This window comes from Euwallacea similis, chromosome 13 (genome assembly GCF_039881205.1).
Source record: "Euwallacea similis isolate ESF13 chromosome 13, ESF131.1, whole genome shotgun sequence".
In the NCBI taxonomy this organism is placed as follows: domain Eukaryota; kingdom Metazoa; phylum Arthropoda; class Insecta; order Coleoptera; family Curculionidae; genus Euwallacea; species Euwallacea similis.
This window is the reverse complement of record NC_089621.1, coordinates 2,812,316-2,837,139: the sequence shown is the minus strand read 5'-3', so window position 1 is coordinate 2,837,139 and position 24,824 is coordinate 2,812,316. Positions and strand designations below refer to the sequence as shown.

The 24,824-nt window shown below is 38.7% G+C and overlaps 1 protein-coding gene across 6 annotated transcripts in view; it reads left to right on the top strand.

Moving 5' to 3' along the window:
* The first annotated feature begins 642 nt into the window (after nucleotides 1-642).
* The window catches only part of pdm3 (pou domain motif 3), a 43,740-nt gene continuing 19,558 nt past the window's right edge, over nucleotides 643-24,824 (top strand). For 5 of the 6 annotated variants that reach the window (XR_010752440.1, XM_066396080.1, XM_066396079.1 and 2 more), the window contains exons 1-2: nucleotides 643-1,106; nucleotides 11,826-11,962. Coding sequence is in view for 5 of the 6 variants with exons in the window: in XM_066396080.1 (XP_066252177.1) it covers nucleotides 11,849-11,962 (114 nt within the window). In the remaining variant the exon portion in view is untranslated. The remainder of the gene's footprint in view (nucleotides 1,107-11,825; nucleotides 11,963-24,824) is intronic. The other variant, XM_066396078.1, reaches the window with a different exon arrangement.

Below are 24,824 nucleotides of genomic sequence, written 5' to 3'. Positions count from 1 at the left end.
ACAAACAAGAAGTTTTTCACTTAAATCGAGGATTTATCATCTCCCTCTCATCATAGTGTCTTCCACCATTCCGTCGGTTTGGCTCTTCATCAAACCTGGACCAAACTATATTGCGAATGAAGATACTAAACGACAGGGTGAGTGTTAAGAAGGCTCAGTAGTTAATCCTCGGAATCGTTCGAGAAATAATGAGGGCCGTATTTCAAGCCGGCACAGCTCGGTTTAGGGCTGCGAACCCTGAAAAGGGTTGCGTTAAACTTTCGACTTTCCGCCAGAAACTTTCAAATTTCCCCACGAGGATGAGGCGCACCAATACCGTAAAACTTCCATAGATCTGGATCTTGTCTCCGCGCTGTTGTCGATACACTCAAATTCGCAATATTTCATAAATAGCCTCCCCCGGACGTCACCGCTGCCGCCTCTCGATTCCTCCCCCCACCCCGAAAACCCACCCTCATCGGCCACCTAAAATACGAAACTGGACATTCGAATCTAATTACAATTCTTGCTCATGCGTGGCCCTGATAAGGGGGGGACGCGAGGGGGATGTCCGGGGGGTGCGACTTACCCCCTTCCCACCCGCACCGTAAGGGGTAAGTCGCGAAACAAGCGAAGAGCGGCCCGCGACGGCGACCGGCAGTTGTTTCAGTCAGTCAGTTGTTTTATCGCGGCTTGCCTATTGAGATCGTTGCAGGGGATCCAGCCGCGGCGATTGTCACATGTTTTTGAACGTACGCGATGGCGCGAAATTGAGTTTTTTCGAATTTGAATATTTTTGAGTTGGGTTCGGAGAGCGGAGCTTGAAGAGATTTTGGCGCGTTTACTTATACACGATTTAATTGGCACTTGGTTGGCTAATATCGCGGATGTATTGGACAATACATTAACTATTTAAGCATACTTAAACGAAGGTTAAATTGATTGAAAAACAGTTTGATTTAGCCGAGGCATCATTGATATTTTGCGGGAAAAAATTGGGCGACTAGTGGTTAAGGCAGCCGAGGAATTGAGAAACTTTCCAGGGAGAAAAGAATCGGAGGTCAAAACGGCGGGATATTTTCAAGACTGGTACGCAGTTGTTGCACAAAATAATTTGCCACATTCTGGTAAGTTTTTCCGCTAAAATTATGACTAGTTTATGCTTTATTATGGTCTCACATTAGTTTTAATGCGATATGAACAGTCAGTTGGGTCGCAAATCTCCCACCATCACTTTCATCGCCAATAAAACCGCAACAAGCTGGAAAACCATGTATTTCTCATTATTGAACTACGTACCTGAAATTATCTTTCATGAAGTTTCTGCAGGCCCCTATTATTCAAATCAGCTATTGTGGCTCAAACTTATTCTTAATAATGAAAGAATCGCGTTTTTTCGACTTCAATCAGATATCCTTCTTTAACCTTAATTATTATTTCTTTCGGTAATTACCTGTTTTGCTTACGCTTGGCGTTTGTATCGTTAAAACCCGTCAAGCACCGTATAACACCATTTTCCCTATACGCCATTTAACTAGAGAGAGTCGATGCTTGGGAATACCCCACAATAACCATAATTCGAAGAAATTCTGTTATTTGGCTAAGCATATAATTTATAAATATATTTAGATTATTTCAACAATTTCGTGAAAATTAATTTAATTTCTTTGGTTTGTTAGAGCCAGCCGATCAAATTTTCAAATTCGCCATGGTAATTACGCGAGTTTACGTAACGTAATGATGGTTTCTAATTTTTGGGCAATTAGGCGCGAAGGAAATTGGAAAAAGTATTAAGTAAAATTAGCCTCGGGAATTAGATCATATCATTACCAAAACTAATTACGGTTATGCCGTTAATGGACGATGCTCTGCCATGTTTCTTCCCCGGTTTTACCTGACAACGTTCAGTCTAAGTCTTCCATGAAATGAGAATTTAAGGCACTCCCGATAAAAGGCGCGAAAAAAGCTCTATTACAAATTTCGTTTATACCATTAAAGTTTAATTATTTTGTTTTGTTTAATGGTCTACAACATTCCTATTCACTTACAATCGAGGCGAGAAATCATTAAAGAGCATGATCGTGATTGACGGTTCTAACTCCATAAAGAAATACATATTCCTGTACCTGATTGAAAATCGGTATGCACTTCATTTATATTTATTTTCAGAACTCGTAAGTCTGGAGAGCAGAATATAACAGTAGAAGAAATACAAAGAATTGAACTAAAAAAATTAAAAGGCGCATAAATTAAATCAAGGGTAATTCGCTTACTCCTGAATGGCATGAAACTGAATGCCCGATCTTGGTGGGTTCGGGAATTTCCGTAAGGATTCCCCACTTTAGTAGCCAATAGCAAGCCTCGTTAATAAATTGTAATTTATCAGACACATGTCAACTCCACTACTCGTTTTTAAAGGACAAAACTAAATAAACACTTCTGGGCAAATTTGTTTAAAAAATGCTCCTCGTTAGGACTTAAAATTATTCAAAAATTTGAGGAATTTCGTTTTCCTCCTATGCTCAAGCGAGCAGACTTGGTTGCATGAAATACTATTTGAAGAAGTCGCACTACTAAAACACTTTAAGAAGAATAAATATTACAAAATCCGCATTGAGAAATAAATGTAAGAGGAAAATTAAAATAACACAGCAATTGCGGTTAATTTAAGAATAACATCTGATTATGACATGGTGATTTACACAATAATTTTTTCCATGAATCAAGACTGGGGATTATTAACGGAGTTGTTAATAATGATTAAACACTTGAATTAAATAGAGGAAATTAAGAAATTTTATATTTAGAATATTCGTCAGTGGTTTATACTTTTAATTAGTAATGCCATTAAAACTCAGTTATCAGTGTAAAACGGGGAAAAATTCGCATATATATGTCAGCAAAAGTATTAGTGTCCAGAGTTTAACTGTGATGTTAAATATAATATCAAAACTACTCGTAAATAATTATGCACGAACCAAAACAGGCGGTATAAATCGAGTGCTGGGAGGAAATTTTGCATAAATAATGGAGTTAAAAGGGAAATAATAGCTATTTAGAGTGTCTGGCGATAGCAAATATTATGCATGTTCACATTCCGATATTGGCCGAATTACGTAAATTAGACGGGAGTTCACGTTTTGGGGATGGAATTTTGTGAGATGATCAATGATGCCTTAAAACTGAAAGGGAAAGTGTTTAATGCAGGATTAAATTGTTGCAAATCCATTCAAAACAAGAGACATTTATAACGTGAAATTTTAAAAATTACTCCTGCTGAATTTGCGGGATTAACGGCCAGTTTTAGGGATTCGCGGAAGTCGAATCTGAGAGTTCAATTGAGAAGTTAGTCAATTGGGAAAATTTATGCCTAATGCCTTCAGTTTAAGATCGCCCTAAAAATTGTCGGTAAGCTGGTGAAATAGCTGGGAAATTAGGCGGAAACCGTTCATAAATCGTGTAAAAAAAATTTAAATATATTGGGACCAATAAGTTGATGGTTTTTGTTAACACGGAGAAAATCCTATAGAAAGCTATAGATCTCAATTTTCTTCGGGAGAATTGCATACCTGGCACAGTTGAACGCCTTGGAGAAATCACAAAATCAGCTGTGCCAAACTCACCGGACCTTAAATACGACCTCTCTAAAAATGCAAAAATTGCATTGTTTGCACCTTTGAATGATTAAAAGCTAAACAAACTCTCATCCAATATTTTATGTTTAGCACGAAGTGTTATCATACTGCCTTTCACGAGCTTTTCGATTATCGTGGACATTGTCGGTAATAGAGCCTCAGGCCTGTAGTTTCCGGGAGCGCGCCTATTATATACCGGATTATATACCCTTATTATATAATGGAAGAGGAAAGTCACCCTCTGCAAAAGACATATTTATAGATCTAGCCAACGCTCCCAGAACATCATCCAGTAGCGCTCTGAGAGTTTCGATGCACGTTCCATCCTCCGTCTTATTGCTCTGGAAATAGCAAAGAATGTTTTAAACAGGAATGAAGAATACTGAGGGGTCCGGCAAGTTTCTTGAATGCACGAAGAAACTAAATACTTCTAAAAATTGGAAAATGGGGTTCAGGTGAGTTCAAGAGATATATCAGGTTCCCCTTGTACGTATATTCTAACTTCACTCATACCATCCTCTATCTCTTTGATATCAATTGGTGTAGCTGTATTCCTCCACTGCACCACACACACCCACACACAGAAAAGCTGTAAGCTATGGAGTAATAAAACCCATTGAAGCTGCGGGACTCAAGCAACTCTGAGTCGGAACTGGAAGTACACTCATTACTTCGAAGATCATTCATGATCCGCCAAGCTTTTCTAGATTTATTTGAGGTGCCATTCATCCTATGCTTGTAGCAACGATGTCAATTGTTTGTGTAACTTGGTTAAAGTCCTATAGAAGGCTTCCAAGGGATGGCACTCAAGGTTAAGTCTCAGCCACTGGACTCGGAAAAACTCCTCCTTTAGAACTTCCTCTCACATTATCCTCTTCTTGCACCTTTCTTTTATCCTCTTCTTGCACCCTTTTTTTTTCTTCTCCTCGACTGCCCTCTTCTCTCCTGTTTTCTAATCCTCTTCCATCAGTTCTATTGGAACTTTCTGGTCTCCTTTCTTCCTAAACTTTCTTCTGCCTTTTTGGACTTACACTTTTCTGATTTTTGACATCAAACACTCGTGTCCGCACTAAGAAGATCTGGATGAGAGTTGATTGGAATTACCAAAAAAACGATCCATTTTCTCTTGCGAATTATTTTTTGTGGCATGGTTAGTCAGAATTAACCCGACTCGAGTTTCGAACTAGCCTGCACGGTCAGCATTCCTGGCTTATGCTGGAAATGTGCTTTGTCATTTTAGACGATTAGAATTAGGAGCTAGAATGATCTGCTAGCGCCGTTTAATGGTTTTCCTCAAACCGGACGGACCGTCTGGTAAATGGTTCTTTGCGCGTTTCAGCGAGCTGGTCTTCGGAGCCGCTTTCCTCAAATTCCAGCAAACTCGTTTGGGGTTTGGTGCCCCCCAGCACTTCTGCCAACTCAAGCTGACGCACATGCACTACGAAAATTTCAAGTTTGCTCTCTAATTGATTAACTTTGTTCTCGGAACGTAGGGCTGGTCCATGCCCAGGGTCTCCCGGCACAAACCCCTCATCGGGAAAGAACAAAAAACTAATAACGTCACGTTTGGTCATCAAGATAAGCCCGATCGGCACTTAAAACACCTCAGCATAACAATCAAATTATACCGTTGGAATCTTCAGAGTCATCATTTTTAATGTGTTAACACCGTGGATTACAATTAATATTATTAACTATGATTCGGGGGCTTATTTGAATTACAGAAACCGGGGCCCTCTGATGTTCTCTGTTTGGTTTCCGTGAGTCACACAAGGTGTTCCTTTTCTAATGGCACTCATGGGGAAAACAAACGTTGGTAATTTTGACTAATTATTAAAATAATAAAAATCCGTTGGAAAGCTGCATCGTATCGGAAGTATGATTTATTTGAACTGAAAATTACTAATTATTTTTTTGCTAATGTTTGTTAGTACGAGAGCTATTATTAATTAGCCATAGTTTTGTTGCGGCTATAAATAAATATGAAAAGCGCGTGTGGGCAAATGCTACAGTGAGTAATAAAGCGCACCTTTAGCAATTCGACAATGCGGCCCAAAGTATTCTTATTAATGACCGAGCCATTTGCATTTCAGATGTCCCATTATTAACTATGGGACGTCACAATAATTAATAACAAATGAAACATTTCAGACAGTGGGAGCACTTATGTAATAAATTGAACAAATTTGTTAACAGGCTGTTCCGCGTTAAAGCATTAACAAGAAATTAACGAAACAAACTCGGCATTATTATAACAAATTTGACTAATAAATCCCGGAGAGGGAATATTTAACAGGCGATTTTCCCGCGAAATATATGTTGAATGTTCCATCGGTTTTGAAAGTTTTTAACGCTCAGAATTTGTGTTATTTTCTTATCGTGCTCATTACGCTGCACACAGTTTTGTCATTCCCGACACACGTCCATCGCAGAATTTTTATTCTTTTCTAATTTATCCTACTTAACCCTAGTTAAGTTAAAATTATGTCAACATTGTTAACGACAATCAAAGAAAGTACGTAATACGAATTACCATACCACAATAACCGTTTACACAGCGCTGAGAATGGCCGCGTTTACACCGGAGGAAGACTAATTTCAGCAAAGAACGCAACGAGCAAACGACTCTGACTATCATAGTTTGCTCAACAATAGCACCGTTCCCACAGGAAACGAAACCAATTCCGGATCGTCAGAAACAGTCAGAAGGATGTGCAAGGAGTCGCGGTATGCTGCGCATATTTCTGACTGCGTGTGACGGTCCGGAATCAGTTTTCGGAACCGACCTAATGTTTCTGAAGTAAACCCTAAAATTACTCGACAAATTTGAGCTCCATACAAAATCATTTTTACCTCAAAATTTACTGCATTAAATGGGCCGCAGTTATAGGGGAAATGTAAGTCCTCGGGAACTGAAAGGAGAAACCAGAAACAACTGCTCCCAGGACTAATACCTCTACCGGCATTGAATTACACTATTTTTTCGACCATTTCATGGGAAAAGCGGAATTTCCTAGATTTCAAGTATTTCCCTCAAGTATTAGCCCTCGAAGTGGTTGTGCCGGGTTTTCATCCTCCCAACGGCCCCTTACACGAGGCTTTTTGTCTACGGCCCACAGTGGAACGATCCTCTAATGAATGTTGGACATCTTGCCATAAACTAAAATATTTTTCCGGGACATGACGGTTACAATATGATTTATTATTGTACGTACGGCTAAAGTGAGTATTAAATGGTCCTAGTGTCTGAAACGTATGTTTGGTTCGTATAATTCGAGATTTTTTAATTGAATTTGAAAATTTTTTTGGCTCCAAAAAGTGCTTCTCTTTGTAATCGTACATCTTTATTGAGTGTCTCTGGATCACCCATGGTCTAACCTAAACATTTTTAATATGTCAAAACCTAAGGGGCAATCTTAAGGACCGAAGTACAGGAAGAAACGTGAGGAACGAATTTATATTGTATATCCGATGTCGAAATAAATTTCGTAAAAATTCCCATCAAATTTTAAATATATCTTACCTCATAAATCAAAGAATTTGATCGTTAAGGTTCTACATTTCCCATCCAAGAAACGATGAGTAATAAACAGATGTTATTAAATTAAAAGCTCCCTCACTATTTTTTTAGCTTAACGAATAAAAGCTACTAAGCTGTGGAAGAAGAGATTCAGAGGCTTGACTACGTATGATGAAATTTTACGTGCATGTACAAATAGCTGTAAAAATGTATTTAGTTTGAAAAGTAAGTTGTTTTCTTGTTGGTTCCATATCTCCATTGTTCAAAAGCTCATTAAAATCTTAAACAACATACGAGCACGTTAATTGGACCCTCTTGAAATTGCCATGGTTTTTGAGATATTTTTTCCGATTTGGCATAATATTCAATTTCTAGCCTATCCATTGCTTCTGGTGTAAACGCGCCCATTACCTTCGATACTCTAATGAATCATTCTTTATTTAGAACACTTTGTATACAATACTGATTCGAACAAACGTTATTTTGTAATTACGTTTATTGTAAATTGGGTTATTTATTGCCTCTTTTATTATGATATTTCGACCCGGTCTATGCGAAGAATATTTATTTGAGCCGTGTAATGGGAGTGTCTCAGACGTTTAGACATTTTCAGCGTTGCATCACGCAGTGATTGTCACTAATAAGGAATTGTAAAATTGTAGTGACCATTCATTTTATACTTATTTATCGTAAATGTCTCAAAATAAATCGGTCGCAAAATATAAAGAAAAGCCGCAAATGGACTTGCGAAAAGTTTATCGAATCAAATACCTCGAGGTAAAAGTTTGCTCGAATTGCGGAAACGTCGCCGGTTTTGAAGAAAAACCGATCAAGAGGGAAAGAAGAGGCCCATTATGGAGTTCTTTAGGCCGAAAAAGTTGGGCAAAGAAAATGCTTTTTTCAGGAGATGGCGTATCTCATTAAGATAAAGTCTTTGGTAAATCCGGTCTAATGTTTTAACGTTTACGTATTTTTAAAGTTCGTGAATTTATGTCAAGAAATCGGATAGAAGCACGCCAATGACGTTCAATCTGGGTGATAGAGCAATTCAAAGAGCACCTAAACCCAAATTTAGAGCACCATAATGTTAGTCTTATGGAAGCACCAGATTTTTAAATCAAACTTGTCAGAATTTCGAGACTTTTAATTTATTTGTATCATTCAAGATTATGAATTTATACCTCATATACCAGGAGAACAACACTTATAAAGTTCAACCTGTGCAATAGAGCAACTCAAAGAGAGCTTAAACCCAAATTTAGAGCACTGTAGCGTTAGTCCTATGGAAGCATTAAATTTTTAAATCAAGCTTGTCAGAATTTCGAGATTTTCAATTTCGTCACATCATTCAAGATTATGAATTTATATCTCGTATATCGGGAAAACAACATTTCCAAATTTCACCCTGGATAATAGAGGAACTTAAAAACTACCCAAATCCAAATTTAGGGCACTAGAGCGTTAGTCCCATGGAAGCACCAAACTTTTAAATTAAGCTTGTCAAGGTTTCAAAATTGTCAATGTCCGCGTATGATTCAAGATTATTCATTTATATCTCGTATGCAGGGAGAGCAACACTTACGAGGTTCAGTCTAAATAATAGAGAAACTCAAAGGGTACTTAAATTTCAATTTAGAGTGCTGCTGTGTTAGTGCTGTGGGAGTACCAAATTTTTAAACAAAGCTCGTCTGTGTTGGAAATGAAAGATGACGTTTCAAATGGACTTCCTGGCCTGTTGCCCTGCATAAAACCCCCGAAATATCCAGGTGGTGGAAGTAACTTCTCTCTCTCCTTTCCACCTTCAAACGTTTGGGCTTCTCTGTCCCCCCCAAAGGCAGTTGAACCGGGTTTTCTTTGCCTCTCTTTGGTCGGCTATTCGGAGGTGCAAAGCGTACTTTCATAGCTTTTCAAGTTGGGGATTATCTCGATCTTTCGCTTTAGCTCATACTTAATTTTCAGAGAGTTGACAGCGGTCTCGCGCCTCTTTGTATTTCGGATCTTTCGCTCGTTTGGCTTTAGGAAAAAAAGCGATGACCTGTTGCGCTTTCGAGGTGTTGATTCGAGCTTTTATGGTCATTTCGTTCCACCTTTGGTCTTTGACAGTGTTTGTTTTAGCACTTTACCGCTATCTGGAGCTCAGGCAATTTCACACGTGGTTTAATCCCATTTTTCCGGAAAAGCCTCATTACATGTAATACAAGATAACACGAATCTGCTCTTGTTTGTAATTATAATTTCCTCATTTGCCGGCTTGTTTATGTCCGTGAAGGCATTTAATGCGATGATCGACTGCCGATTAGATCTAATGGGAAAGTTTACACTGACGACTTGAGTGCAGAATGAAAACAAAAATAAGAGGCAACAGCTTCTATGCAAACACGTTACATTGCGCCAACGGAATCATTAGCTGAAAAGATCATTAAGCTGCCCAACCAAACTTCCACGATTCGGCTCGCCTAATTATCTTCATTAATCATATTTAATTAGCATATTTTTTATCTCATTACTGTGGCCAACTTGCTGACTTTGTTTCACGTGGGAGGGACCTTTAGCAACGAAGATAATAATATATTGTTTCGATAGTCGCTTTTGTCGTCGTAATTAGTTACCTCTAAATTAAGACTCTATATACCAGATTTAGGTTAAGTAAGAAAGTTGTACCTGAATGTCTTTAATATGTGACAATGATTCTAATATTGGTCGTGTGGGCGTGGATAATGAAACGCAATTATTAGCCGTTACGAGTGGTTTATATATGGAATGTTTTATTTACCATGGTTACGAGAGATTCTTGAATAGCTGCGTTGATGTAATGACTAAAGAAATTATCATATATAAGAATAGTTTTTAAAATTATCCATAAAAACCACTCATGCATTACTATCTCAACTCAAAGTTAATGGTCTTAATGAGCATATCTTTTTCAGTTCCTAAGTACAGGGATGCATTTGATGCACTGACATCTAAACTAATTTTAGCTAAAGTTAAAGATAAGTCACTCATACATCAAAGTTACCCTTCTGGTTCAAAATAGAGATGTATACAAATACTTTTTGTTAACATTGGCAATGTTGCTTGTGCCGCGGCAAGTCACGTGAATTATCGTCTAGCCACTAGGACGGCGAGGAGTGTGACTTACGTGCCCAGCGGCGTTGCCATTTACGTAAAGAGACAACTAAAAATCTTGAAGTGCTTGAGATATTTTAGTGGATATTGTGTAGACATCAATAGCTGAGGATTGCGGATATTTTTCAATAATGGAATTTTATATTCCACCAGTAGGGCATGCAGAAGCCTGTATATTTATGTATAAAATTTTACTAGAAAATTAATCCAGATTCCTCCTAAGACTGTAATGGTCTGTAAGGGGGCCTTGGCGAAAATTCTTGGACAGTGGGGGAGTACCGAGGTTTCGCTACTTTTCAAATTTTGAGCGTTGATATCTCTCGGGAATCCGTGGAATAATTATCTTCAAATATATCAACTTAATCGTCTCAACAAGCTCTACATATATATACTCGCCCAGATTGCAATGTCTTTGTTTCTTTCCCGAAAATGGAGTCGTTTTTACTCGCCCTTCGTGTCCCTATTAAACTTGTCTGATATGCATACTCCAATTCTTCTTTAACTGTCTTTCTGCCATCTGTAACGTGCGACTCTTCTGCAATAAGGTAGTCACCTCTAAGGCGGTCATGGACGAATGTATTGACATAGTCATTATTTGCACCATCCACAAACTTCTTAATTACTATATCCGACATCCAGCGACCCCGACAACAACCCAGTGGGAAACGCCCGAAAAATGCTTAATTACTAGGAGAGAACCATTAATGTCGAGCCAATTCATTTGTTATTTGTGATTAGAACAGCGACGAGTCTCCCTCATTTTTTCCTTTCATTCGATGGGTTAAATTGCCCCTGAAAAGAGTCGGGCGTCCCGCCTAAAGAATCAAAATCGTGCGTGATCGAAACAAAAGGCGACGTTTTGAATGGGGTCGAGGAGGGGTCGCCTTCAGTGCGAAGTGCGGTGATTATGTTCATTAAAGTCAGCTGGTATTGTTTTTTTTTGTTTCGGCCCTAAGGGGGCAAACGGATAAAGCAGAAAATGCATGTGGTTTAAAATTTTCGAACCACTGCGCTCGGAATTCTTAAAAAAAATGAATCGACCTTGGAGCGTCGTGGCGCCTTGCGATAGCGAAAGTGCACGTGCGGTAGCGTCGCGACGCCACGTGAGAAAGGTTAGGGCCGTGACGGGCCGAAAGAAATTCCCCCTGGTTTTTTGCCGCCCCCACTCCATTCTGGTGCGTTGCCGCCGGCCGGCGGAATCTTGGCGGCTTGCCACAATTTCCTGCAAGAATCTATTGATGCGTTCAGCTATAATCTAAAAGCAAACTTGAGACATAAAATTGCCGGATAAAAAGTGTGGAAAAAAGGAAGAAATTGCGTCCTTGAACTTGGCCCAACTTTCCTTTTCGCCGGAGTCAATTAACGAATCTTAGTGGAAAGAGAGATGGAAAAAATTGGCCTGGAACGTCGTCTCCGCGACGGCGAAATTGCTCGGAAAATAGGTTTAAAAATTGGGATTCACTCTGTCGGCCGTTGAATGGTCTCCAGACTACCACCTGGAAGGATAATTTGTCTTTTGAATAATCGTCTCTGGCTAGACTGAACAGTTTTGTTTATTTTTTCAGACGAATCAGGATGCGAGGCTGATATGGCCGAGGGCAGCGTGGAGGAGGACAACGGCGAAATGTTGGGCCCCTCCGGGGCGCCCCCCATGCCCATGCACGCCCCTTCAGCACCGACCAATTTATCCATCAAAGACGAGGTATGTACATATTCAAAAAAAAACTAATGAAAACGAGCCGTGGCTTGCGCATTAGCACACAGAAGGCACAATACAACTTATAGCCAAATCGCATGTTCTCAAACTACTTATTAAACCCGGATAAGAACGGGAGATTTTAAACTTCTGCCAGTACTTTGTTGTTTCGCTTTTGATCTTTGACGAGATATGACTGACATTAAGAATAATTCCGCTTTAATTCATATGTTTTAATTATGCCGAAACCATAGACTATGTAAACAACGAGTTAATTTCTCGATAAGGTTGCGTTATGAGCGAATGGCATGTTAGAAGTGAGTTTGAGTTAGTCGCGCTTAATTGCTAAGAGAAGAGTGCAGTTTTATGGGTTTGAATGACACAAAATCTGCGAATTTATTAAAAAAGCCATCGAATTTTCGGGCGGAAGTTCAGACGCTTTGGAGATTGCACTGAGGGAGGGCGAACATTGGAGAAGCTGTTCGGCGAGGTAATTGAAGATAATCGTTTCTAAGACGTTCTTTTCCCCTTTTTTTGAATGTTCAGCCATCTTCTGGTCGACTCTAGGTGTCCGGGATAGGAATGTGCTCTATAAGGAGAACGCAGGGCTAGGATAATAGAGACAAGTTTAAATTGTCGACATCTTATTTTTTCTGGAAGATGCGAACAATCGCAAAAAGTATTTTTTAGAACGATTTCATGAGTGCTTAGAATATTCCTCGATATCTCAAAAAGTTGCCGCTAAGGCTGCTTTCCAGTGCACATTGTGCCGTAGCTTTACTGACCCCGGCCAGACGAGAGATACCCTGTATGCCGTTAACTCACCAGTCTATCGCTTTTCAATCGACTATCAAGAACTTTCTCTATTTCCTTTTCAGACTAATAAACAACAAGCAACATGTCTACTATATAAGTTTCGAATTTTTAGCGTTAACGCAGAAGTAGGTAACAACAATAAATATGAAGTAATAAAATTACAAAATGGAAATTTGCAAGCAAATCTGCTTTGATGCCGTTCCATCGGTTTCAATTCATGGAATTCAGCATAAATAGTCACAAAATAAAGCAAATAATTGAAGAAATTGTGCAAAAAACGAGATTTGGTTCTGGAATGTGCCCATATTTGAAATAACTGGATAAAAACTTTCCTATTTTCGAACAGAATGACTATAGAATCAGGTTTTTTAGGGGGGGAAATGCGCTAGAAGAGGAGGAGGAGACAAAAATTGGCCTAGGTGTGGGGCATAATTGCTAAAATTTACTCTGCATTCTTTAAGAAGCAGTGGCGTAGATTGGTCTCTTTTAGACCGGATAAAACCTACAATGTCTTCGAAGAAAAATGACTCCATTTAACTTTTTTTATCATCATTTGGTTTCTACTGCGACCTAATGAGGCCCTTTCACGCCACCATCGCTGAAGGAATGGAGATTTTCCCAGTTACACGCCTTACGCATAGAGCGATTATGTAGCTCCGAAATCAGTGGCGCAACTGGCCTGTTTTTACGGACAGAATTTTTCAAAATTCCATGCTGGTTTCTGTGGTGTCCAAAGGGGAATTTTCTACATCCCTGTTTCTTAAAGACTATAAGCATTAGTTTTAGCAATGGTCGACGGTGCGAGAGTGACTATCCATCCCGAAAATTATTGGGGCAACATGCCTCTTTTTCTCCTCAAAATTTCTCAAACATCTTCTTGCTCGAAGAACTTGGTTTCTACTGTAATCAATACCTTCGTCTCCAACAGGAGACCTTTGTGCTGTCCCCCTGGGAGGTTCAAGTTTATAAATTTCCCCGGATTCTTACAGTTAGTTCTATGCTCCAGATTCAAAAACCAGGAACGAAAGTTCCAGAAACTGGCTGCAGAATGTAAAATACTTATTTGCCACAGGGAAAAACCTATTTTGTTCATGTATTCAAATTCTCACAAGTCGCTTATATGCATCGAACAATAAAAACACGAGTGCCAGCAACATAATAATTATTAATGCATTTGCCGAGCTAATGTAAGCCATGATGAAATTAGAAATCCGATTTGGTCATATAATTAATATTAGATTTTAATTATTTAATTAACGTATGGGATAATTTACCTTAGACTAATGTGTTGTAGAAAGGAAAAATTAACGCAAGTAGGGTACGCGCGATTAGGGGGCTGCTGCACCGCGAGGAATTTTACGTTAAACCAAATCTGCTGCATCGGTAAAGGCAAGGGCGACTTTACCGCCCCCGTTAACTCTATTCACTGGCTTAGAGCAAATACGAAATGTAAGTAATATTGAAACGCGTTTAATTTGAAATTAATTGCCATTGCCTGACCCTTTTTGTAGCATTCACGCAAAAAGATTTCAGCATTCAATTACTGCGTATATAGATTACCTTAGTTCACTTGAACTAATTAACCGACAGATTTAGCAAGATTGTTTTTAATAAGCAGCTTTGGAGAGATACATTTGTAATGGGTTTTTCTCAACTTCTAAGACTTCGCATGTAATTTTTTCTATAGGGGCAGTTAAGCATTAATCTTCAACAAATACCCGCAAGCTTTGCCTTCCTACACGTTAGTGAAAGGCTCATTACCGACGGCGGAAAAAGAAAATTATGATTATTAGCAATTAATTACCAAGCTGCGATATCTTAGATTATCCCATTTCATACTCGATTCGGCTTTTTTGCCGACATTCTACCACTATTTGCAATGAAATTCCTCGAATTCGCAGAATAAACTAAAACAAATCGACAGCCAGTCCGGTTCGTGGTTGTTTATACGCCGAAGAAGTGATCCGATGTGTTGAGAGATCATTACCGAACACCCATCCGGAATTGGTTTGAAAGGAGTGGTAAAATCCCATGAAGTAAACGCTAATAAAACAATAACACACATAAGCCCCACGGTGTTAAAAACACTCGTGGAAATGCGAACCCCTTCTTCGCGTCTGAATGAGCTCCATCCAGCTCGCCCTTTCTATAAAATTAATCTTTAAATCTGCATAGTTATTAATAATAATAGAGCATGAATCACCGACATGTGCCTGGTGGATAATGGGGAATTTCAAGGGTGAGAGAGCTGGAAAAAATCACCCAGACGGATTGAGCATCTTTGTTATTGAGCATATCCCCGCGCAAAGGAGAGGAAACAGTTTACCAAACAATTATCCCCATGTCCCACATAATTGTTATATCTTTATGCGGGGCAGCACGAAACTCCTAAACTGGACATCAAAGTGGTCTTTACAGCACCCGAGGGGCAGTAAAGGGGTCAACGGAAGCGTGGGGGAGGGGAGGCTTAAAACAACCCTCCCAAGGGCTTCTTCAACTCGCCATTTCGAAGTTATCTCCAGAAAACAGTGCGTCTAATTTGGAGGGTTGAGATTTAGGCTTGCTATAGGTGTAAAAGTGAGCTCATATTAGGTATCGTTTTCTATATTGGAAACTTGGAAAAAAAGGCTAAACGTCGATACTCTCCCTGCATAGGACGAACTAATCGCAAACGAAGTTAATCTAAATTGCGCAAAATTAATTCCATTGTATTTTTCGCGTTGTCTGCCCCTCTCTTCGGCGGATTTTTCTATGGGGGCAGAGTTTTAATTACCAGGACTGATCGAAAGTCACTTGATTAATATTTTTTCTCAAGAAAAACGGCTTTAAAAGCAATGCTCATCTGCCCATGTGGAAAGGTCTGGTATACAAAAACCAGGTTATTTTCTCAGATCAATTATGATCACATGAGTCATTAATGGTGATACGGTTCAGGTTAGATTTACACTATACCAGGCATCTTTGAGAGGGGATTCTTCTTTGTTTTCGGCCGATTAATGGGGAAATTGCATGCAAAGTAGGTATGATGCTCTTACCTGAATTTTAAGGGAGCTTTCAGTATATTTCTTTTTCGTTGAGGTTCTTCTTCCTGATTTCAAAAATATGCGATTTACTTCAGGTTAATCAATCCATGTCTCAACTACTAGGTTGCCATGCAGACTGAAACGTTTTGAAAAATGATTCCAATGTGGGTTTCCATGCTGATTCTCAATTCGTTTTCAAGTCGATTTTGACACTGTTCTGAAACGAGATTGGGAGAGATTTTTACAAGAGACAAAAAAGATTTGCCATTGGAGAAGCAATGCATTATGTATTTTTCCATTTTTTAAATGGAAATAAACATGAAATTAACAATTATAATATCGAAGAGTGGACAAACAGAAAAGGCCCTTCTTTTATAACGCCTTACGCGAAGCGGCTCGCCTACGAACGGCTGATGAGTGACAAATAGCTCGAAACCGCTAATGGCTCGGGGTTTTGAATATTCAAAACGCTTTCAATCTGCAGAAACGTAGTAAAAGTTGGGTTGTTAAAGCTATCAGATGATTAATAAGATTGGAAAAATTTTTTGTAGGTGATAATTTCTAACTGTGGGATTACAAGGAAGATAATTGTGGTTTTAGCTTGGAAATTGTGAAACTGGAATTCACACATTTTAATTGGATTTTTGGGAATCTGCTGAAAGGAACTGTTTTAAAATCTTACCTTCCTTCTCAACTACTAGTAATGTTACATTCTTGGCAGGGTAAATTACAGCAGGTATCCACCGCGCAGCTGCCGTGAATGTTCTGAACTCACTCCGAAATTGAAAACCTTTTTGGATGTTTACACAAAGGACTGAGCTGTGGTCCTCTCTTTTTTCTTTCCATCCCTTCCAGGCTCTAGTCGCATACCCGTATGTCTTCGGATGTACATGGCATAAAGTGGGTGCACTTACTTGATGCAGAGACATGTTTGATGAAACCAATAAGTAGAAACACGTAGCGCCGGGTTGCCCAACATCCTCTTTCCATTTTCCACTTGGCCGCCTATTTGCGCACTTGCCACTAACTTTTCCTACGTTGTATTAAATGTCTGAACAAGGGAGCTGTGGAAAACCTGCCGGAACTAGCTTGAAGTAGCTCTCATACTGCGAAGAGGTTTCAAGTGGAAAATCCAATGTGTAAGCTCAGTTGGTCTTCGGCTTGCCATCAAGGTGGCGAAGAACCTTCAAATACCCCATTCCAGAAATCAGACAAATCACAGAAGTTCGAAGTTTTTAACTTCTTATCGTTTTTTAGTCGTTTAGTCCATGAAATGGGAGGGTGAAATCAATTTTGCAGAAGATAATGGATGAGTTTGTTGGATTTAAAGGTGCGTAGTTTCCACCCCCTCAGAGCATTTCCGTGCGATAGAGATTCCCAGCGATCCCTCGGACTTAGTAACTGTTTGTTGTAAATCGGGCAGTGAGATGGAAAGAATACCCCCCATAAAGATAGTCAAAATGCCCTTTGATCTAAATTAAAAACGAACTGAATGGGCATATTAGTCCATAAGTTATAACCCTCTCTCTAATGCCAATCAGTTGTGCAAAATACCCTTATCCCCACCCTCTAGACGAAAAAAACTCTTAAACCGCCATCTTCTCAATTATAATTTTTAACTTGAAAACTGGTTTTTCGAAAAGTCTTAAAAAATCACATATATGTAGAAAATCCTCGCGCATTCGGCACATTTTTTTCGTTTTTTTTCATACTAATTCTAACCTAAAAATTATTTTTTAAATTTGAAAATGGAATAGGTTTTTTCCAGAATGGGCTGTAGGTCCAGTTTTTTCCTTTTAATGATAGTAATTTTTATGGCAAATCTAAGTGTATATAAAATGTGTTACTTTTTAAGTTGTGCCATATTGAAAAATGCAAAACACTCAATTTTTTTGTGCTTTTTTTTCAATACCGAATTAAGCATTTAGGCTATTTTGGGCATTTGATGCTTTTTTTATATATCTATTTGTGAATAGAGTATTTTTTTAAATTCTATATATTTCGTAGTCATATTAAAACCGTCTTTGTAAGTAGTAAAAAACCGTTTAATTTAGATCGAGAAACAGCAAATAAAATGCGATAAATAGATACTATTGGATTATAAAAAATGCATCAAATGCCCAAAAAAGCCGAAATACTTAATTCGGTATTGAAAAAAAAATGCTAAAACCCTGAGTTTTTTTGCATTTTTCAACTGGCGCAGCCTAAAAAGTCGAACATTTTATATACACTTAGATTTGCCATAAAAATGCTCAACATTAGAAGAAAAAACTGAACCTGTAGCCCATTCTAAAAGAAAAAAGTATTCCATTTTGAAATTTTAAAAATCATTTTGAGGTTTAGCGGGAAAAAAATTGCAGAATTAGCAGGAAAAAAACGAAAAAAATTTAGCGAATGCGCGAGGGTTTTTTATGCATATAGGTGTGATTTTTTTAAGACTTTTGAAAAATCAGTTTTCAAGTTAAAAATTATAATTGAGAAGATGGCGGTTTAAGAGTTTTTTTAGTCTAGAGGGTGGGAATAAGGGTATTTTGCACAACTGATTGGCATTATAGAGAGGGTTATAACTTATGTACTTAAATGTTCACTCAGTTACGTTTTCAATTTAGATCAAAGGGCATTTTGACTAACTTAATGGGGGGGGGTACTCTTTGGATGTTTTCGAAAATGATTCTTGGACATGCATGGATGGAAGGATGATTTGCAGGTTCATGGACACTTCAAGTGACGAACGAAATCAACTTTTCAGGAAACGGTCGACAAGTTTGCTTCATCCTCGCTTGTTAGACATTTGCGAAATTTGACTGTAACGCAGTTCCGACAATGGTGATGCTGATGAGCCCAGGTCTGATTTACTCAAGGGTTTTCTGATTGGTCCTCGTACCTATAAGTTATCTCTCTCGTTAATTTCGCTTTGTCCGTGAGCAGAGTGTATTTCATTAAAAAGCTGATTATATTTGCTAAAAAACGCTACATGTTTTAATTATCTCTTCCAAATGTGCTTTTTTTATGCAGCCGATGCATTTTAATTCCGATCGGATCAATACAGCCCCCGAACCAGAAAAAAGCGCGCCATTTTTATACATTTTATTGTTATTGCTCGGGGGGTGGGTCCCTCTGCACTCTGTCCTTTTTCGCTGCTATCCATTTTTATGGGCTTTGTTCCGTAAATATTTAGAACAACTTTACAGAGCCCAACTGGTCACCACATAAATTAAAACATCTATTTATATAAGTCATTAGCTGGTGTCATGCAAACAAACACTCATGCTTCTTAACCTTTCAGCAAAGAAACAATAAAATGCAATTACACGTAATAAATTCCACCCATGTGCAACTCGGAACGATAAATTTTCAGCACTAAATCGCCATTTCATTAAGAGATATTATTTTTGCAACTTGTACTTTTTCTGTTTGTTTAGGCCTTGATTGTTTTCACGCGGGGTGCTCTCCTCTGCATTATCATATAAACAGTAGCAGCAGAACAAAACAAACAGCAAAGAGAACTATAGGGGCCTTTCCTTGATTGACTTTAATGCTAAATCGTAAAGTTAATTACAGAAAAACCCGACTGCAGCACAGATGTTCTCAAAAACTCATTAGTAGCGAACATATTCTGCAATTTAGTTTATGTTTCTCGGTATTACCTACTACTCGTGCGCTAAAGAAAAACTATATGCAAGCTCGTCCTCTTAAAATTATCCTCATTCTTTTAATATGATTTTAATATGATATAGATTACAGTTCGGCTTTTAAAATATGCATGATTTAAATTTATGATTTTGATCGATGTACATTATACCATGTTACCATACTAACCTATTGCAAACAACAGTCCCAAGGTCAAAACCATTTTCTCAATCTTCTTAGACTGTTCGATAATAATTAAAAGGGGCCCCCATCAGGACTATAAATCGAATTATAGAAACGCAATTACCCAGCCAGTGGCTGACAGACTCATTGGCGTCCCGCTGCTTCGTGCGGGGGTGAACTCTTTCGTTTAACATAATTAGATTTAGCAATCTTTATCGAGTTTTATATTAGGCCAATGAATCATAGGAAAATGCCCATTTCGAATAGTACCGGCAGTGAGTTTGCGAAACGCAAACGATTGCTGCTTGAACGGTGGGTTATTTCGGGTTAGTATCTCACGCCGAAAGATTGTTAAAAAAGGGCGAGGACAGGGACATATCGAGGAAGAACGACGACGTCGGGTCAGTTTTCATTGAGGTTCTTTATCGCGTTTTATGCGAGGCCAACCGGCAAGTGCCCACTTCCAATCGCGGCGGTAATGGGCTTGAGAAACGTAATCGCTTCTTGAATGATAGGTTAGTCCTGGTTAACATCTCACACAGGAAAATTGTTAAAAAAGGTGAGACCGGGCATACAAGGTGTCTCTGAACATAGTGCCACACATTCAACCACATATTCTAGGCCTCAAAATATGACGAAAACTTCGTTGAAATTATATGTCGAAATGTTCTTCATTTTCAATACGCAAGGTGTAACAGGTTGGCCCCTGAGGATGATTTTTTATTAATATTTTCGAAACGTTTCGAGATAAAATAATGGAATTTCGTAGTTTACCATAACTTTTTATGCTCTTTTTGAATCGATATGAAGAAATTGCCACATTTTTTCAGTGGCGGGTAGTACGGGGGAATAGTACTTGAAAAGGTACTTTTGTTAAAAGTTGAAATCTTCAATAGTTTTCGAGAAAATTGAGATATAACAAATCGATGGATTCTATGTTCTATTAAATAAATATCAGATTTAAAACCCAGTTGGCCTTGAAATTAAACAAAAAATACTTTTGACATTTCCGTATATGACAGCACTTATTAATAAAGTTTGGTAGTTTTTCGTCTTTGAACACTGTTTAATTACAATTATTGTTAAAGAAAATGAGTGGAAAAGGTTTTAAATCTGATATTTATTTAATAAAAAATAGTATCCACCGATTTATTAAATTTCAATTTTCTCGAAAACTCTTGAAGATTTCGACTTTCACCAAGAGTACCTTTTGTATTTAAAAATGTTCAAATTTAATATTTTTCTTGTAAGATCTCGAACAAAGTTAAATACAAAAAAGTTTAGATGCTTTATAAGTGCTACTACCCGCGTCTGGAAAAATGTGGCAATTTCTTTTTAGAGATTCAGAAAGAGCGCAAAAATTTTCAATAAAGTACAAAATTTCATTAATTTACTTCGAAACATTTCGAAAATATTAATAAAAAAACATATTCAGGGACCAACCTTTCACACGCTGCTGCATATCAAAAATAAAGCGCCTTTCGATATATGGTTATATGAATTTTTGTAATATTTTAGGACCCAGGATACGTGGTTAAATTTATGGCACAATGTTCAAAGACACCTATCAATGAAAAACGATATCAGGTGAGTTTCCTTGAAGTCGCCATTCAAAGTTTTGGAAACTGATGACCACGACACGATCATAGATAAAGGAAAAGGGGTTTTCCCGCTTTTCAAAATACATCTCATCAACTGAGAGGAATGTGGAACACTACAGAATTACTGTAATAAAAGTGGAAATCTGGAAATAAATAAAAATAAAATTTGGCCAAAGAAATTTATGGTTGGAGAAATATATGCATGATCGCAGGCTTACTTGAAAATATCTGGATGTTGAAGAATCTGTAGGATGGGCTGCAGCAGGAAAATTTTCTCCACTTCCAGAAGAAAAAAACGTTTGAAGAATCCTGAAAATTAAACGAAGATATAGATCACAATTGACAAAGAATATTTGAAATACATTAAGAGGAAATGAAGAAAACATAAAACTGAAACAGAACACACAGGAGACCTGGCAACAAGCTGAATAAAATATATCAGGGCAGAAACTTGACCAAAAAAGTGTGACAAAAACTAATGGATATTTCTATACCAGAAAGGAAACGTCCGGTATTTGTAGAATCGCACTAGTTGCAGAATATACCATTTCCAAGTATAACTAATTCATAGGGTGAAACTAAAACTTGAAAATAAGGAAGGAGAAAGTTTTACGACGTTTAGGGAGGATATATGTGTCTATTTCCCTAGTGAGTTAATCTACATGGAGAGTCTGAAGCCTAATGGAAAATAATGGCGTGTAAGGCCTTTTTAATTTGAAATTGAAAGAAAGAAGTTGTCAACGCAGAACCACGTCTGACTCTTTAGCACAATGCACCATACTTCTAATTCCGCCCTAAACTCTTAAATTGAGCGAAGACCCTTAACAGCTCATCAAAAAGAAATTCATAATCAATAGCCATGTATCATTTAAGGATTACATGATCTGAAACGTCGTCTTATTCCTGCTATCTCCATTGAACCACGAAGCCAGTCAATAATTGCTCATTTCGGCTTTCATTTGTCATCTCTCCCACGGGACTTTCATGTGATAATCCGGCCACAAACCCGGGCTTTTATCGCAAAAATAATAAGTTTAAGGCTTTGCTCATTGTCCTTCATTGATGAGAAGCCAACCTGGTTATTCTGATTAGAAAAATAGCTCTGTGCAGTATGTGGCAAGAGCGCGTCCTTCATTTGTCTTAATGAAAGCACATGAAGATTCAACTGATATGTCAGTGTTGCCGCTGTTCGTAATTTTTCTTGCAAATTTAGTTGAATGAGACTGCCAGATAATAATGAGGGTCAGAATAACAAACTTGGAGGCTACTCAGCTAACTGTTCGTAACTTAGTTCAGGTAGAGACTGACCCTTTGCATCTGGAACTAATTAAAGTTGAGCTGAGACCGCCGGTCAGACTCCGGGCGACCACTCCCGAACTCCGACTGATCCGTTTCAATTATAAATCTGGCACTTCTGCCGGGTACTTCAGAGCAGTTTCTTTGAGTTGAGTTCCGCATAGACCAGGCCTTTCCATCGACGGCCCTAATGTAACCAGCCCTCGATTCCCTTTCCGAGGCAATTACGAATTATAATTTATTCGTCTCTTTATTCTCCACGACTCCCTGCTTCGCATAATGAGAAATGTTGATTGTAACCCATTCGAAGGCCTTGTTGTCAAGTTTATCTTTACGTCCAGTTTATTTTATGTGGTAATGGTTGTTTAATCAAAGTCCTATTTTGGAAAAGCCATTATTTGTATTGCGGGCGAATATTGGGGGTTAGTGTACGTACGAATGGTGTATGCTTTAGGTTAAGATCTTTTGAAGGCGGTGCGATTTGGCAACGTCGCTAGTTATCCAAAGGGGTCCAAAAAGGGGTTTAAGCGACGAGAAAGGGACGAAAGGGGGGAAATTAATGTTATGCAATTCTACGAAGGTGGGAGAGTAAATGTAATTAATTATCTGTGTTCGTAATGACTCTGACTGATGAGGTGTTAGGGGGGTCGTCTAAGGGGGATTGAGCGTATATATAGAGGAATCAAACAAGTTTCCAAAAATTTCGGAGGTGAAGGAGGTAGCGAGTGATTTTTTCTGGCAAACCAATCAATGAGTAACAATAAATGTCTCTGCAGCATAATTCAATAACGTACGACGCACAGTTCGTTATGGAAATTTAATTTCATTATAAGTTATCCGCTTTAAATTGCCGATCCGAGTCCGAATTATCGGCCCCTTACGTTGCCCAATTCGTTGCCAGTTTTTCCCATTAATTCCGTAATTATAATAATGATTGCTCCCCCTAGTAATTTGCCGACCCGACGGCTCCTACGACCCCTCCCCCCTCTTGTCCGATTTCTAATCGATTTTCTATTACACAACTAAACTAAGTATATACCGCTCGGGGCCTTAATTTGTCTTGTTTCTTGCCCCGCATGTTATTTCCGTGCCTGCAAATAGAATTATGACGTCTACGGACGAGTTAATTTTAATCACTTAAAAAAACTAATTAATATTGGCCCATTTCATCTGGATCCCCCCTTCAAATCCGAACCTTATTTCGAATCGGTTCGACGAAATAAATGAAAATGAAGGACTATTGGTTTTTAGCTTTTGTTCCGCCACCGCTACCGAATGTGTGTGTATATGTTCGAAAATCAGTTAGGAGAACAAAGGGGCCAGCCTCCCCCTACGAGGGGCGAGGGGGTGTTATCGGCCGCCGCGTATTTTTTATTTTCTTTGTGATTAGTCCGCGGCATCAGCTTCTGTTTTTCGCGCATGGCTTTTTTTCGTATTAGCGGACCGGACAGTCCAGTGGCGGCTACCACTTGCCACCCCCCAAAGAGCAGAAACACCCCAATGGGCACTAATCCCAGTACCCCGTTGCCGAGGCTCAAGAATCCCTAAAAAACAGCCATCTCTTGGAGGAATGCTTGAGGCGAGCTCATGTATTGCGTTCACACTTCCCTTTCAATGAGGAGCGATTTTTTTCAGAAAGTGTTAGTTGCGCCAAGAGGGACCGAACATTCCAGGAGGAAGGTGAAGCTTAATTTGAAAATTTCTTGCCCTTAACATAAACTTTCCCCCAGTCTTCAGTTGCTCCATCGCCCACAAAGTTTGGCTTCCGCTACAAGCGAGGTCAAAAATTAGCTATCAAAGAACAAGAGCTTACAAATTTGTAGGTTTTTTTACAGGACCCCGTATAGTTCCTATATTGATTGGAGTTTATTAATTTTCCATCTATTGTTTTAGGTAGAGAATTGTGGTTACGCCTCTGTCGAAACTGCAGCTAATTTATCTTCAGTTTCGCGCCTATTTTCGACGCCGCTTTTTTTCCTCTATTTGCCGAAAGATCCGGACGCACGCCCCTGTTCGCAGCTTCAATCAGTAATTTAAAAACACACGCGAATGTGCCCACGTATTGATTTTTAATAAAATTCATTTTTTCGGTTGGCAACGGTCCGGCCAATGGCAATCACACAATCACTAATGGCCAAATACTGCATAATTAACTAATTATGAAATACATTTATAGCTTTTTTTGCGGGCCCCTCCCCCCTACACGGCCAGGCCCGCTGCAGTTCTAAATTGTATTATAAGGTCCCGTGGTGTCTGTTTTATTGTTTCGGAGGTAATTTTGTTAGGGGTGGGGAAAGGGGAAGTGATGGCTCAAAGAGG